Raw genomic sequence first — 16,688 nt, forward strand, 5'->3', positions numbered from 1 at the left:
AGGTCCCTTAGACCTGGGGACATTTTGGGGACATCTGGGGACATCTGGGGACATTTGGGGACACCTGGGGAGACCTGGGGACATTTTGGGACATTTTGGGGACATTTGGGGACATCTGGGGACACCTGGGGACATTTGGGGAGACCTGGGGACACCTGGGGACATTTGGGGAGATCTGGGGACACCTGGGGACATTTGGGGAGATCTGGGGACACCTGGGGAGACCTGGAGACATTTGGGGAGATCTGGGGACACCTGGGGAGACCTCCCACAGTAGCTTACCGTGGCTCCCAACGGGGGGCCGGGAGGGTTCGGGCCGGGTCTCTTACCTGCGGTGCTGTTGCGCTTGGTGAAGGGGTTGAGGGAGGCCTTGGCCTTGGAGGTCCAGTTGGCGGTGCTGGAGCCGAAGGAGCTGGAGGACAGAGACTTGCCCAGGTTGTCTGAGCTGACCTTCTTTGTGTTGTTGGTGGCTGTCTTACTCCAGTCTGCAGGTCAGGAACACACACACACACACACACACACACACACACACACACACACACACACACACTTGTTATCAGGACTAAGTCATTATCACCAGAAAAACGTATTATCAGGACTAAATCATTAGATTAGATTATATTAGACTAACTTTATTGTCATTACATAGTACAAGACAATGCAACGAAATTATTGTGCGTCTAACCAGAAGTGCAACAAATAGCAATTATATTGCAGTGATAAGTAGCAGTATTTATAGCAGTATTTACAGCAATCTATACAGTAAAGTGCAAATGGTAGTGTGATGTGCAATGTCATACAATGGTGACTGGCTGTATACGTATGTGCAGTAGAGATTATATACAATGTGCAATTTTACAGGCTATGATACATATGATACATATATGATAAATATGTTGTATATAGTGAGGTATACAAAAATACAAAAAAACGTGTGTTTCAATGCCGTTTTGTTTTTGACATTTCAACACAAGCTCTGAACAAAACTACTTTAACTATTTCTGAGATTTTTCAGTGTATAGGGTATTATTGTCTATAAAGCCTGATAGTCTGGATGCGTTTGTACCCTGAGCAGGTAGAACAGGCATGTATGTACACTTCCAACTGCAGAGAAGTAGAGAGAGAGAGAGACAGAGAGAGAGACAGAGGTAGAGAGAGAGAGAGGTAGAGGTAGAGAGAGAGAGAGGTAGAGGAAGAGAGGTAGAGAGAGAGACAGAGACAGAGACAGAGACAGAGACAGAGAGAGGTAGAGAGAGAGGTAGAGAAAGAGAGGTAGAGAGAGAGAGGTAGAGAGAGAGGTAGAGAGAGTGTGTTATCCTACCAGAGTTGTCAGCTAGTCGGAGGTGTCCACAGCAGAGGTATCTCCTCCACTGCTTCTGGACGTTCTCCTTCAGCGCGCAGTGGAACACGAAGATGAACAGGCCTGGCAGAGGACAAGCAGGGTCAACCTTCTGTCAAACTGACCCTGGACAACCTTCTGTCAAACTGACCCCGGACAACCTTCTGTCAAACTGACCCTGGACAACCTTCTGTCAAACTGACCTGGACAACCTTCTGTCAAACTGACCTGGACAACCTTCTGTCAAACTGACCCCGGACAACCTTCTGTCAAACTGACCTGGACAACCTTCTGTCAAACTGACCCCGGACAACCTTCTGTCAAACTGACCCTGGACAACCTTCTGTCAAACTGACCCTGGACAACCTTCTGTCAAACTGACCTGGACAACCTTCTGTCAAACTGACCTGGACAACCTTCTGTCAAACTGACCCTGGACAACCTTCTGTCAAACTGACCTGGATAACCTTCTGTCAAACTGACCCTGGACAACCTTCTGTCAAACTGACCTGGACAACCTTCTGTCAAACTGACCCTGGACAACCTTCTGTCAAACTGACCTGGACAACCTTCTGTCAAACTGACCCTGGATAACCTTCTGTCAAACTGACCTGGACAACCTTCTGTCAAACTGACCCTGGACAACCTTCTGTCAAACTGACCCTGGATAACCTTCTGTCAAACTGACCCTGGACAACCTTCTGTCAAACTGACCCTGGATAACCTTCTGTCAAACTGACCCTGGACAACCTTCTGTCAAACTGACCTGGACAACCTTCTGTCAAACTGACCCTGGATAACCTTCTGTCAAACTGACCCTGGACAACCTTCTGTCAAACTGACCCTGGACAACCTTCTGTCAAACTGACCCTGGATAACCTTCTGTCAAACTGACCCTGGATAACCTTCTGTCAAACTGACCCTGGACAACCTTCTGTCAAACTGACCTGTACAACCTTCTGTCAAACTGACCTGGACAACCTTCTGTCAAACTGACCCTGGACAACCTTCTGTCAAACTGACCCTGGACGACCTTCTGTCAAACTGACCCTGGACAACCTTCTGTCAAACTGACCCTGGACAGCCAGGTTTACAGCCAGTTATTAATATTATCATTATTATATTATATTATTATTATTGGGATTTTAAAGCCTTTCATAACCTACATTTATGTAAAAGAAATACACAACATATACTGTAGTTCTTGGTTTGAGGGATATGAAGAAGGACTAGGAGCACATGGTTAATGTGTAAACAAGAGCTGTGTTTATTGCACACTCTGCATTCACTTCCTCATTCACACTTCCTGGTCGCCTTAAATACACCTCATCACCCTGCTAAGGCACCTGGGTAATGTAGTGAATTCGCCCTGATCACTCAGTGGGTGTCTAGTCACCACACAGGTCCCCCCCAGAATTCACAAACACTGACTTCCCATAACGTGCCGGAGCTCGGAGGACTCGTCCAAAGCGATTACGGGACTCCGGAACTTGGGCTGGACGGAAATCTCTTGGCTGCTGACAGCCTGGCCCGGAACCACTGGGAGGTTTTTTTGTTGTGCTTGTAGGAGGGCGGCCACGACGTGGTGGACGGGCCACCTCCACAGCCCGTTCTCCATCTAGATGAGCTGTCTTCAGGCGGTCCACTGAGATATGCTCCATACTTCCCCCTATGTCAATGATAAAGGTCTTGTCGCCTGTCTCCACAACTCTGTAGGGGCCATCGTAAGGCGGCTGTAGAGGGTTCCTATGTGCGTCGTGGCGGATGAACACATATCTTGCTGATTGGAGATCCAGAGGGACATGGATACGTGGCAGGCTGTGATTTGAAGTAGGGGTCGGCATAAAGGCACTTGCCTTGTCCCATAGATTACGAAGTTGTTCTGGTGCAGACCAGGGAACGTTAACAGAGGGGAAAAAATCACCCGGTACTCTAAGGGCCTGGCCATAAACAAGCTCTGCCGAAGAAGAGAGGAGGTCCTCCTTAGGTACAGTACGAAGTCCCAGCATCACCCAGGGTAGCCTGTCGATCCAGCTATTGCCCTGGAGGTCCACTTTCAGGGCTGCTTTCATGGAACGGTGAAATCGCTCACACAGGCCATTGGCCTGGGGATGATATGCTGCAGTCCGATGGAGTGAAATACCCAACTGTTGGGTGATAGAGGTCCACAATTGTGAGGTGAATTGTGGTCCCCGGTCTGAGGAGAGGTCAGAGGGAACCCCGAACCGGGCGATCCAAGTACCAATGAATCCGCGGGCCACCTCAGCTGTCGTTGTTCCCGACAGTGGAACCACCTCTGGCCACCGTGTCGTTCTGTCCACCATTGTCAAGAGATGGGTGAACCCTCCAGAAGGAGGAAGAGGTCCAACTAAATCCACGTTGATGTGGTCAAAGCGCCTTTCTGGGACTGTGAACTGCTCCAATGGTGCCTTCACATGTCGATGGACTTTTGTGAGCTGGCATGCGATGCATGTTTTGACCCAGTCGCGAATGTCCTTCTTCATGCCATGCCAGACAAATTTTTCTGTCACCAGACGCTGTGATGGCTTCCGGCCTGGGTGTGACAAGCCATGTATGACATCGAAAACCTTCCGTCTCCACATCTTGGGTGCCAGAGGACGGGGCTGGCCAGTAGAGACATCGCATAGCAGTGTCGTACCCTTATCGTCAAAAGGGACATCCACCAACCGAAGCCCTGTAGTCGCCGTCCGAAAGGCCTGAATGTCAGGGTCTGCATCTTGGTCCACAGCCATGCGGGCATAATCGATGCCGAGGTGGACGGTGCTTGTGAAGGTGCGAGAAAGGCAGTCAGCCACGACGTTCTGCTTTCCTGCTACATGTTGTATGTCTGTAGTAAATTCAGAAACGTAGGAGAGATGACGCTGTTGCCTGGCTGACCATGGCTCCGACAGTTTAGACATGACAAAAGTTAAAGGCTTGTGGTCTACAAAAGCAGTGAATGGTCGAGCCTCTAGGAGGAAACGGAAATGTCTGACTGCCAGGTAAAGGGCTAGTAGCTCACGGTCGAACGTGCTGTATTTCTGCTCACTAGCACGGAGCTGCCGGCTAAAAAAAGCGAGAGGCTGCCAAACCCCGTCAATCTGCTGCTCTAAAACAGCACCAACTGCGCGGTCTGAGGCATCAGATGTCAAGGCAATGGGGGCATCTGGCACTGGATGTGCTAGCATGGTTGCATTTGCAAGAGCTTCCTTGGTGGCAGAGAAAGATCCTGACATTTCACTGGACCAGTCAACAATGTGCTTGGGAGGCTTGCCCTTGAGGGCCCCATACAGGGGTCGCATGAGGCAGGCTGCTTGTGGAATAAAGCGATGATAAAAATTCACCATACCCAGGAACTCCTGTAGGGCCTTCACTGTTGTGGGGCGTGGGAACTGCAGCACCGCCTTCACCTTTAAGGGCAGTGGGGTTGCACCGGCAGAAGTGATGTGATGGCCGAGAAAATCAATGGAGGGCACCCCAAACTGGCATTTTGCTGGATTGACAATCAAGCCGTGCTGCTGCAATTGAGCAAAAAGGAGGCGGAGGTGTGACATGTGTTCTGCCTTGGATGTACTGGCCACCAGGATATCATCAAGGTAAACAAAAAGAAAAGGCAGATCACGCAACACTGAGTCCATCAACCGCTGAAAGGTTTGGGCGGCATTCTTCAGGCCGAAAGGCATTCGTAAATATTCAAAGAGGCCAAACGGTGTGATGACTGCCGTTTTGGTGATGTCTTGAGGATGGACTGGCACTTGGTGATATCCTCGAATGAGATCCACCTTTGAAAAAATAACTGCTCCTGCCAGGTGGGCTGAGAAATCCTGAATGTAGGGAACTGGATACCGGTCAGGCGTAGTGGCATCATTAAGCCGCCGGTAATCACCACACGGGCGCCAGCCTCCATTGGCCTTGGGAACCAGGTGCAAAGGCGAGGCCCAGGGACTGTCAGACCTACGAATGATGCCCAGTCTCTCCATGGAGCTGAACTCCTCCTTTGCTATCGCCAACTTTTGTGGGTCCAGCCGGCGGGCTCGAGCATGCACAGGCGGACCACTGGTAGGTATGAAGTGAGTCACATTGTGTTTTATGGAGCCAGCCAAAAACGTTGGCGTTGTGATGTCTGAAAACTCCAGCAGGAGTTGGGCGACATCATCAGCCGGTGAAAGGAGAGCGGCCAGTCTTGTCGATGTAGCGGTGGTGTGCTCACAAGCCAGTGAGCAGAAGGTCTCAGCGTTGACAAGCTGACGGTTACCCACATCCACCAGCAGCCCATTAGCACAAAGAAAATCAGCACCCAGGAGCGGGGTGGACACCTTCGCCAACACAAAGTCCCAAGAGAAACGTTGTCCAGCAAAGCACAGTGTTAAGGGGCGTGTGCCAAACGTGGGGATGGGGGTGCCATTAGCTGCTTCAAGGTTGGGGCCCAGTTTGGCTGCTCGGATATCCAAGGCTGACGCCGGCAGAATGCTGACCTGAGCTCCAGTGTCACAAAGAAATCTGCGGCCAGATATAGAGTCAGTAATGAACAGCAATCCGCTGGAAGGGCCGACACTCAGGGCTGCTAACGAGTGGCGGCCAACGCGTTTCCCGACCAGCTACAAGGTGGCAGGCACTTCTTTGCTTTGTTGCCGAACTTGCCGTGATAGAAGCAGAGACTTGACTTCTCACGGCGGGCCACAGCGCTGGCGGAGACAGAGTGTGTGTGCGGTTGATGCATGTATTCCTCCCAGGCAGTGCTGGTGTTGGTAAGGGGCGTGACTGAAACAGTCTTTCTCCCAGCTGAAAAAAAAACATCAGCTTCTTTAGCCAATTCACGAAGGTTTGCCTTTACAGAACTGGCTAAAGGCAAACGAATCTGGTATGGGAGTTGCTGCAAAAAAAGCTCTTTAAAAAGGAAACATGGTTGATGATTGCCAAGCAGAGCCAGCATATGGTCCATTAACTCAGAGGGCTTTGAGTCTCCAAGCCCAGGGAGAGATAGGAGCTGCCGGGCTCTTTCTGGTTCTGACAATCCAAAAATTCCTTTCAGGTGCCCTTTAAGAGTGGTATATTTGTCCCTGGCTGGTGGGTTTTCTATCAGGTTTATCACCCGTGCGGCAGTTGAACCCTTCAGAGATGCCACCACATAGTAATACTTTGTGTCTTCTGCAGTTATATCCCTGATGGCAAACTGAGCTTCAGCTTGCACAAACCAAGCACTAACATTTTGCTCCCAAAACTCAGGCAATTTGAGAGCAACTGCATTAGCCATGTTCAAAAAAGTTTCAGAAAAACGTCCAAAAAACTCACTTGTCAGGGTCACCAATGTAGTTCTTGGTTTGAGGGATATGAAGAAGGACTAGGAGCACATGGTTAATGTGTAAACAAGAGCTGTGTTTATTGCACACTCTGCATTCACTTCCTCATTCACACTTCCTGGTCGCCTTAAATACACCTCATCACCCTGCTAAGGCACCTGGGTAATGTAGTGAATTCGCCCTGATCACTCAGTGGGTGTCTAGTAGGGTTGGGTACCGAAAATCGGTACCGGTAGGTACCGGTTACTTTACATTCGGTATGTACCCGTACCGAATCGCAAAGGAGATTTCGGTTCCTCATTTCGGTACTTTTCTAAAAAAAAAAATCTTCCCCTGGTGTCCGGTGTCATGCAACAGTCAACCACACGTGACTTGAGTCGTGACGTGAGTGACATCGCCTGTTTCCAATTTCCAATCAGTGCGTGCGTGGTAGTGAGGTGAGCAGTTGTGTTGAGAAGAAGAAGAGTGAGTTTATAGTAAGTGTAGTAATATAGTTAGTGATTGTATTATTGTATTATTGTATTGATATTATTATTATCATCATAATAATCATAATCATATTATCTAATTTCGCTAGCTAGCCTAGCTACGAGGTCACCGAGAATGCCGAAGACCGCAATGAAGACCGCAATGAAGCGTTCTAAAGTGTGGCTGCATTTCACCCGGCTCGATGAAAACAACGCGAAGTGCTCAAAATGTTTTAAATCATTCGTGTGTAAAGCAGGCAACACATCGAACTTGATGAAACACCTGACAACGCACGCGATACATTTAAGGGTAGAAGGGTGCTCCGTGTTTGACAGCTTGCGCAAGTTCACCCGCCCTTCGGCTGAGCAGCAAGCACCTCCGGAGAGGGGGAGGCGGAGATCGCCATTCCCATTGAGGATAATGATGACAGCATTTCCTCAGGTTAGTAATAATGTTTCCGTTTATTTATTTAAAGAGGGGGACAGTGGACATTCGCCCTCTATGATTTCTTGTTTTGTTTTATTTAACCAGGAAAGGGACGGGGGATTGAGAGATTAAACATGCAGGTAGGTAGGCCCAGGATGGATGGTGTTAGCTGGACTGGGGGAGGGGGAGTAGGGTGAGGGGTGTATGGAGGTCAGGCAGACCGTCTGATCCGCACCCAAGCGACCCCAGGTGTCGTTATGTGGTACAGCATTCAAGAGGGTCCTATCCAAGACAGGCAGCAGCAAATATTTAGCTACAGTCAGTAACATTATTTAATTATGTTTATATTGTTGGCTCAACAATGTAACTGTGGTTGTAGGTGTAACTGTGGTTGTAGGAGTAACTGTGGTTGTAACTGTGGTTGTAGGTGTAACTGTGGTTGTAACTGTGGTTGTAACTGTGGTTGTAGGTGTAACTGTGGTTGTAGGAGTAACTGTGGTTGTAGGTGTAACTGTGGTTGTAGGTGTAACTGTGGTTGTAGGTGTAACTGTGGTTGTAACTGTGGTTGTAACTGTGGTTGTAGGTGTAACTGTGGTTGTAACTGTGGTTGTAGGTGTAACTGTGGTTGTAGGTGTAACTGTGGTTGTAACTGTGGTTGTAGGTGTAACTGTGGCTGTAGGTGTAACTGTGGTTGTAGGTGTAACTGTGGTTGTAGGAGTAACTGTGGTTATTGTGCCTCAGCAATAAAAAAGTGAAAAGCTGTTTAATGTTGTCGACCGTGTTATTATTATTATATATATATTATATATATTTTTAAAAAAATCAAAAGTACCGAATTAAGTACCGTTTTGGTACCGGTACCGTTTTTAAAGTATCGGTTAGTAACCGGTACCGGATAAAACCCAAACGATACCCAACCCTAGTGTCTAGTCACCACAATACTGTCTTTATTGCAATTCCAAACAATATAGATAACATATAACATAAGCCCCTAAGGTCAGCTGAGACTAATCAGCTAATCATTCCAAGAGTGAAAACAAAACACGGTGCAGCAGCTTTCAGTCACGCTGCCGCATAGTCCTGGAACAAACTCCCTGAAGGAATCAAACAGGGCCAAACCCTAAAAATATTTAAATCTAAGCAAAAAAAAAAACGTCATGTTTTGCAGCAGTCAGGGACGCGGGAAGGGGGGTGCTGAGGGTGCTGCAGCACCCCCTAGCGGCAGGCAGAAGGAGCTCCTCCTGCCTGAATTTAAAAAAAAAAAATATTATTCAAACAATAATTTAAAACAATATAATAACTATTGTTGCTTTTGGGAATAAAAATAAATGTGTTTTTTGTAATAAATGTAAAAATGTGTTTGTTCGTTTTAATGTTAGTGATCACATGGTCATATCTTGCTAGGGAATCTCTGAGTTCTTTAGCAAAAATGCTAAATCAGCCAGAACAATTGAAGTGGAGTTGGAAGAAGATGCTGAGCTTAACAACACTCCCATTAATGCTCTACTGTCGGACGTTGTTGAGAAAGAGCAACAGACGGCCAGAAACGTATTAGAACTGATATTCAGATCCATCCGATTCTTCGGCAGCGAAGGGCTTCCGTTAAGAGGCAATAACAATCGACATGGAGTGCTGTCTGTAATAATGGTCAACATCATGTTTGTGGACATTGTGGGACACTGTGAGCTGAGTGGAAATTACTGTAAATTCCAACACATTGTTGGTAAAATATTTAACGTTACGTCTTTGTAGTGTGCGGGTGCGTGCGTGCTTAACTATTATTGCCCGTGCATTGGGGCCCGTCGTTATGCCACTGTGTGCGTGTGAGCGAACGAGCAATCAGCGAGAGGGAGGGAGGGAGGGAGGGAGAGAAATCGTTATACTTTTTCCCCTGGCAATTTTTTTCCCTGTAGCGTATATAGACAGCACCTCAGCACCCCCAGTCAAAATACCTTCCCGCGTGCCTGGCAGCAGTTATGATTAAACACATCTATTTACTTCTTATATTTGTTTTTATTCATTGTCATTTTTATTTTCATACTATGCTCCTCTTGCTATATTTTAATAATGTATGTAAAGCACTTTAAATTGCTCCTGTTGTATGAAATGTATGGAAGCATATAGTAGACTAAATTCAAATGCTAATGCAATATGAGATTGCAATTGCATGTTCCACTTTTGCATGCATTCTTTCAGACAATATTCAAATTCAAATGCAATTCTAATGATTTGCATTTTCATTTTCATGTACCTGATGTGCACATTCGCTGTCAATATTAAAATGATAATGCAAAGCCATTTGACATTTAATTTTCAAAGTCATGCGCTGCTTTGTAGCTGACAAAATTCAAAAGTTCATTCTAATGTGAAAATGACTATGCAAATCCCAAAATAGCATATTCATTTGCCACTTTTGCCTGCGTTATTTGAGTCAATATTCAAATTGTAATGCAATAATGTGATACGCAATTGCATTTACATGTTCTAGGAAACACATCCGCTTTACAGCTGACAAAATTCAAACTCTCTATGCAATTCTCATCTTCTACCGGCCTGTCAGTCATTCTCTGGGGGCAGGACAATGTTTAAAGCGCCGACCGGAAATAGCGGCAATTCCCCCTATCACCAGAATGATCACGCCCCTTTTTGGGTGATAGAAGTGGAGAAGTTTGACTGGCGGTCAATGGGAATTTCTGGTCTTTGCTACTTTAATCCGATAAAATAAGAAAACAGTATTGCTTTTTAGATATTAAATGCCCAAATCCGATGGCCAGTTAATAGTGTGGTTTCCGATCAATGATCGATGTCGTTATAAGGAGAAAAGTAATGAAATAGGCAATGTGTGTCCTTTCAGTCTGTCTCCAGAGCAGTTATACGTAATCTCCCTGTCATCAGAACGATCACATCCCCTGTTGGGTGCTAGAAGTGTAGAAGTTTGACTGGCAGTCAATGGAAAGTTCTGGTCTTTGCTATTTTAATCCGATGAAATAAGAAAACTGTATCGCTTTTTAGATATTAGGATCTCAAATCCGATGGTCAGTCAGGCAAACAATTATATAGTGTCGTTGGCGATCAATGATCGACGTCGTTATATGAAGAACATTTATGAAATAGGCAATGAATGTGTGTCCTTTCAGTCTGCCTCCATCCATGTGGATGAACCACCCAACCCAAAGGTCTGAGGTGTTGTAGGAGGCATGAATATGATTTAGGGGGTATTTAGTATAACAGGCTAAACGCGGATTGTTTGGCGCGTCATACAATTACCAGCCCAGACCCTGCTTGCGTCTCTCAGCGACTTTTTACTTTTGGCTCTATCTATCTATCTCGCTACAGGTGTCATATAACCCTAACCCATATCCTGTCATATAAAAGTACCTTATTGAATCTCCAGGTAATGTAGGCTATTTCTGACATCCATCACTTTTGCTGTCGTTAAGATAGTCTACTTTATTTTTCTGTTTTGGTAGTCTGTCCAATGTGACACTTGCCCTCCTCCACCGGCCCCAGTTTTGGATCTAGCTTGCTGTTCATTATTTTCATGATAAATCGTAGCTAGCTAGCTATAACATCTTCATATACACCATACAGGCTAAATACTGATTAACAGTAGGCACTGATTAACAGTAGGCAAATGCCCATTGAACAGATTTATTCATTATCCTATCTTAAGATAACTAATGTAACACTCTCATCTGGGGATTTACACGGTAAATCAAATGAAGAACTACAAATCCCTGATGACAGGGAGATGACGTACGACTGCTCTGATGAATCAACCCCTATTTCATTCATTTTCTCTATATAACGACGTTGATCATTGATCGGCAACGACACTATATAATAGTTTGCCAAAAAGGGGCGTGAGCATTCTGGTGATAGGGGGAATTGCCGCTATTTCCGGTCGGCGCGTTAAACATTGTCCTGCCCCCAGAGAATGACTGACAGGCCGGTAGAACATGAGAATTGCTTAGAGAGTTTGAATTTTGTCAGCTGTAACGCGGATGTGTTTCCTAAAACATGTAAATGCAATTGCGTATCACATTATTGCATTACATTTTGAATATTGACTCAAATAACGCAGACAAAAGTGGCAAATTAATATGCTATTTTGGGATTTGCATAGTCATTTTCACATTAGAATGAACTTTTGAATTTTGTCAGCTACAAAGCAGCGCATGACTTAAATTAAATTAAATGTCAAATGGCTTTGCATTATCATTTTAATATTGACAGCGAATGTGCACATCAGGTACATGAAAATGTGAATCATTAGAATTGCATTTGAATTTGAATATTGTCTGAAAGAATGCATGCAAAAGTGGAACATGCAATTGCAATCTCATATTGCATTAGCATTTGAATTAGGTCTACTATATGCTTCCATAGAAATGTGCTATACAAATAAACTTGCCTTGCCTATATGGTTAATGTTTGCCATTGACTTTTGCTAGATCACAATTAATATCAATCAAATGTACTGTAACCATAATCTCTGTATGTACATCAGTCACCAGTAACACAGAAGGGTTTAGGTCTTCTGACTCACTGGTGCTGTACTGCCCTCTGGTGGACAGACAGGGCATGACAAGACATATAATAATACGGCTGCCTTGTACAGGTATGTCAGGGTACTACTACCCTGATCACGCAAGATTGGTGTGCTGTATTGGGAATATCGGAGCACACCACACACAATACGATCAAAACTGTTCAATCAATGATTTTTTATCTTCACGTGTGGGGTCTCTCTCAGATGAAAAAAAAATCTGTTAAGTTTTAGAAAATGTTTATGTGTGTACCAGGCTTTACACACTAACGCGATACACCCAAGGCTAGCCTTTGAGTTAAAGATGGAGAACAGGTACATGAAGGCCAGGTTAGCCTAGTGTAGCCTAGCCTAGCGTAGCCTTCGAGTTGAAGATGGGGAACAAGGACATGAAGGCCAGAGCCTTCAGCGTGGCCGCACCTACTCTCTGGAACTCCCTCCCCATAGCGATCCGTTTTCTGTTTTGTCTGTCTGATCATTTCCCTTAGAATTGTAAAGCGTCCTTGGGTGTTTTGAAGGCGCTATAGAAATTAAAGTTATTATTATTATTATTATTATTATTATTATTATTATTATTATTATTATTATTATTATTATTATTATTATAGGTTAGCCTAGCCTAGCCTAGCGTTACCTTGCAGGGAGTTGAAGATGGAGAACAGGTACATGAAGGCCAGGTTAGCCTAGCCTAGCCTAGGGTTACCTTGCAGGAAGTTGAAGATGGAGAACAGGTACATGAAGGCCAGGTTAGCCTAGCCTAACGTAGCCTTCGAGTTAAAGATGGGGAACAAGGACATGAAGACCAGGTTAGCCTAGCCTAGCCTAGCGTTACCTTACAGGGAGTTGAAGATGGAGAACAGGTACATGAAGGCCAGGTTAGCCTAGCCTAGCCTAGCGTTATCTTGCAGGGAGTTGAAGATGGAGAACAGGTACATGAAGGCCAGGTTAGCCTAGCCTAGCCTAGCGTTACCTTGCAGGGAGTTGAAGATGGAGAACAGGTACATGAAGGCCTGGTTAGCCTAGCGTAGCCTAGCCTAGCATAGCCTAGCGTTACCTTGCAGGGAGTTGAAGATGGAGAACAGGTACATGATGGCCAGGTTAGCCTAGCATAGCCTAGCCTAGTGTTACCTTGCAGGGAGTTGAAGATGGAGAACAGGTACATGAAGGCCAGGTTAGCCTAGCGTAGCCTAGCCTAGCCTAGCGTTACCTTGCAGGGAGTTGAAGATGGAGAACAGGTACATGAAGGCCAGGTTGACGGGGCCCCAGGCGAAGAAGGCGAAGCCCCAGGTCATGCCCAGCAGGAAGGTGAGGCTGACCACGCTGCGCAGGTTCCTCAGCACCTCCTCCCGCAGCGTGCGGTTGCTGCGCTTCCCGTTGCGGCCGCAGATCTGGATCATCACCACGATGAACATGGCCACGTTCATCAGGAAGATGACGGAGAAGTAGCCCACGCACGTCACGTAGAACACCACCTGACTCTGGATCCAACAGCTGCACACACACACACACACACACACACACACACGGTGGACAGCTTTAGTAATGTAAATAGAGAGAGAGAGAGAAAGAGAGAGAGGGGAAAGAGAAAGAGAGGGAGAAAGAGAGAGTGAAAGAGAGAGAGAAAGAGAGAGAGACAGAGAGAAAGAGAGAGAGAAAGAGAGGGAGAAAGAAAGCGAGACAGAGAGAAAGAGAGAGAAAGAGAGAGAAAGAAAGCGAGAGACAGAGAGAAAGAGAGAGAGACAGAGAGAAAGTGAGAGAGAAAGAAAGCAAGAGACGGACAGAAAGAGAGAGAAAGAGAGAGACAGAGAGAGAGAGAGAGAGAGACAGAGAGAGGGACAGAGAGAGAGAGACAGAGAGAGAGACAGAGACAGAGAGAGGGACAGAGAGAGAGAGACAGAGAGAGAGACAAAGAGAGAGAGACAGAGAGAGAGAGAGAGATCAACTCACAACTCAGATGTTCCCTGTCCTGTGTGGTCTCTCCCGTAGTCTAGTTTACCGTACGAGTTCTTGTCTATCGCCACGACGACAGCCACGATGGCGGCAGGCAGACCTTAGGAAGACAACGATCACCCACATTTCATCAATGACGGGGGGAGGGAGGCGGGGAGGGGGGGGCGGTGAGGGGGGCAGGGGGGTGGGGGTGATAGTGGAATTTTTGATTGATGGGTTGTAGCTTGCACTAAATCGATGGCGATGTGGCGAAAGTAGATGGTGACTTTTTATTTTTTATTATTGTTTTGTTTCCCCAGGATCCGGAGAATCCGGGGCTATTCAGGTAACCTCTGTGTCTCCTCCTAGTCCTCTTACCCCAGCCTCCTGTCCTTCTTACCCCAGCCTCCTGCCCTTCTTACCCCAGCCACCTGCCCTTCTTACCCCAGCCTGTCTACCTGCCACCTGGTCCTCTTACCCCAGCCTGTCTACCTGCCCCCTGGTCCTCTTACCCCAGCCTGTCTACCTGTCACCTGGTCCTCTTACCCCAGCCTGTCTACCTGCCCCCTGGTCCTCTTACCCCAGCCTGTCTACCTGCCCCCTGGTCCTCTTACCCCAGCCTGTCTACCTGCCACCTGGTCCTCTTACCCCAGCCTGTCTACCTGCCACCTGGTCCTCTTACCCCAGCCGACGATGCAGAACTTCAGGATGTATCTCCGTATGTAGGTGTTGAAGACCTTGACCAGGGCGATGTACATGTGGATGGACTCCAGGCCCATCCAGGTGAAGGAGCTGAGCAGGAAGAAGTGCAGGAAGACGGCCACGGCCACGCACAGCCCCTCCCTCTGGAAGGACGCCAGCCAGCCGTCCAGCAGGAACGCCATGTTCAGGAACAGCAGCGACGTGCTCAGGTTCATCAGGATCTTGGAGGGGTAGTCACGACGCAGCTTCCTGTAGGGGGGGGGGGGTCAGAATATAACAGCTTCCTGTAGGAGGGGGGGGGGGGGTCAGAATATGTCAGCTTCTTGTAGGGTTAGGGTTAGGGTCGAGGCCAGAGACTCACTCGAAGGCGATGTAGGTGAGCAGCGTGGCGGCGGAGAAGATGGCGGAGATCCCACAGCCGATGTAGGTGATGAAGGTCAGGATCCTCGTGTTCTTCTCGTCGATCTGAGCGGCGGCTCCGGAGATATCCTGAGACCAGAGACAGGGTTAGCCTAGAGGTCAGAGGTCAGCCTAGAGGTCAGAGGTTAGCCTAGAGGTCAGAGGTTAGCCTAGAGGTCAGAGGTTAGCCTAGAGGTCAGAAGTTAGCCTAGAGGTCAGAAGTTAGCCTAGAGGTCAGAGGTTAGCCTAGAGGTCAGAGGTTAGCCTAGAGGTCAGAAGTTAGCCTAGAGGTCAGAAGTTAGCCTAGAGGTCGGAGGTTAGCCTAGAGGTCAGAGGTCAGCCTAGAGGTCAGAGGTCAGCCTAGAGGTCAGAAGTTAGCCTAGAGGTCAGAGGTTAGCCTAGAGGATAGCCTAGAGGTCAGCCTAGAGATCAGAAGTTAGAAGTCAGAGGTTAGCCTAGCGGTCAGAGATTAGCCTGGAGGTTAGCCTAGAGGTCAGAGGTTAGCCTAGAGGTCAGAGGTTAGCCTAGAGGTCAGAGGTTAGCCTAGAGGATAGCCTAGAGGTCAGAGGTTAGCCTAGAGGTTAAAGGTTAGCCTAGAGGTCAGAGGTTAGCCTAGAGGTCAGAGGTTAGTGGTTAGCCTAGAGGTCAAAGGTTAGACACACAGGGTTCGGAGGGTTTTAAGCGTAACAGGATGTGTAGTCGTGGAGAAACTCTCACCATCAGGATCCCAAAGTGTGTGAGGTGATCACACAGGCAGATGGTCTTGTTGCTGTTGGACAGGGGACTGGCCCTGCAGCCCTCACTGTTCCAGCCCCCGGCGCCATCTGGTGGACACACAGAGAACTGCCTTCAGACCAGAGATGACTGACGCACGGCTATGTTCAACCAGCACGACATACTCCAAGGCTTTAACGTGTGTTCAGAGATGTTTCCCCTGTTAAACACCTGCCTGTGTATCAGGTGTGTATCAGGTGTGTGTCATGTGTGTGTCATGTGTGTGTCATGTGTGTGTCGTGTGTGTGTCATGTGTGTGTCGTGTATCATGTGTGTGTCGTGTGTGTGTCATGTGTGTGAGTGTCATGTGTGTGTCATGTGAGTCATGTGTCATGTATGTGTCATGTGTGTGTCATGTGTCATGTATGTGTCATGTGTGTGTCGTGTGTGTGAGTGTCATGTGTGTGTGTGTGTGTGTGTGTGAGTGTCATGTGTGTGTGTGTGTGTGTGTGTGTCGTGTGTGTGTGTGTGAGTGTCATGTGTGTGTGTGTGTCATGTGACTGACCTTTCAGGGTGAAGTCCCAGAACACGCAGACAGGACTAGGGGCCGGCTGGAAAACAAAGACAGGCTCAATCAGTGTGTTGTTACCAAGGCAACGACACGCTCCAGACCTCTGTGTGTTGTATTGAGACAGTTTCAGCTGTGTGTGTGTGTGTGTGTGTGTGTGTGTGTGTTGGGAGGTCCGGCGTGCGGACGTGTGCGGACGTAGCTCCTCTGCCGGAGCGCACCATTCTAAACATCTAAGCGCACACCCGTCGTAACTGCCGTCGTAAATGCAGTAATGTGCAGAATGATATTGTG

At 47.4% G+C, this 16,688-nt stretch overlaps 1 protein-coding gene across 1 annotated transcript in view; it reads right to left on the reverse strand.

Moving 5' to 3' along the window:
• Nucleotides 1–16,688, reverse strand: part of adgrg6 (adhesion G protein-coupled receptor G6) — a gene marked incomplete at both ends in the record, with an annotated part of 80,970 nt that overhangs the window by 4,992 nt on the left and 59,290 nt on the right. The window contains 8 exon segments of the mRNA XM_080527420.1: nt 330–485; nt 1,322–1,423; nt 13,290–13,573; nt 14,030–14,132; nt 14,694–14,962; nt 15,075–15,202; nt 15,830–15,936; nt 16,392–16,437. Of these exon segments, the coding sequence (XP_080383546.1) occupies nt 330–485; nt 1,322–1,423; nt 13,290–13,573; nt 14,030–14,132; nt 14,694–14,962; nt 15,075–15,202; nt 15,830–15,936; nt 16,392–16,437 (1,195 nt within the window).

The sequence above is a fragment of the Nansenia antarctica genome, assembly GCF_963989245.1.
Source record: "Nansenia antarctica genome assembly, chromosome: 3".
Taxonomy (NCBI): domain Eukaryota; kingdom Metazoa; phylum Chordata; class Actinopteri; order Argentiniformes; family Microstomatidae; genus Nansenia; species Nansenia antarctica.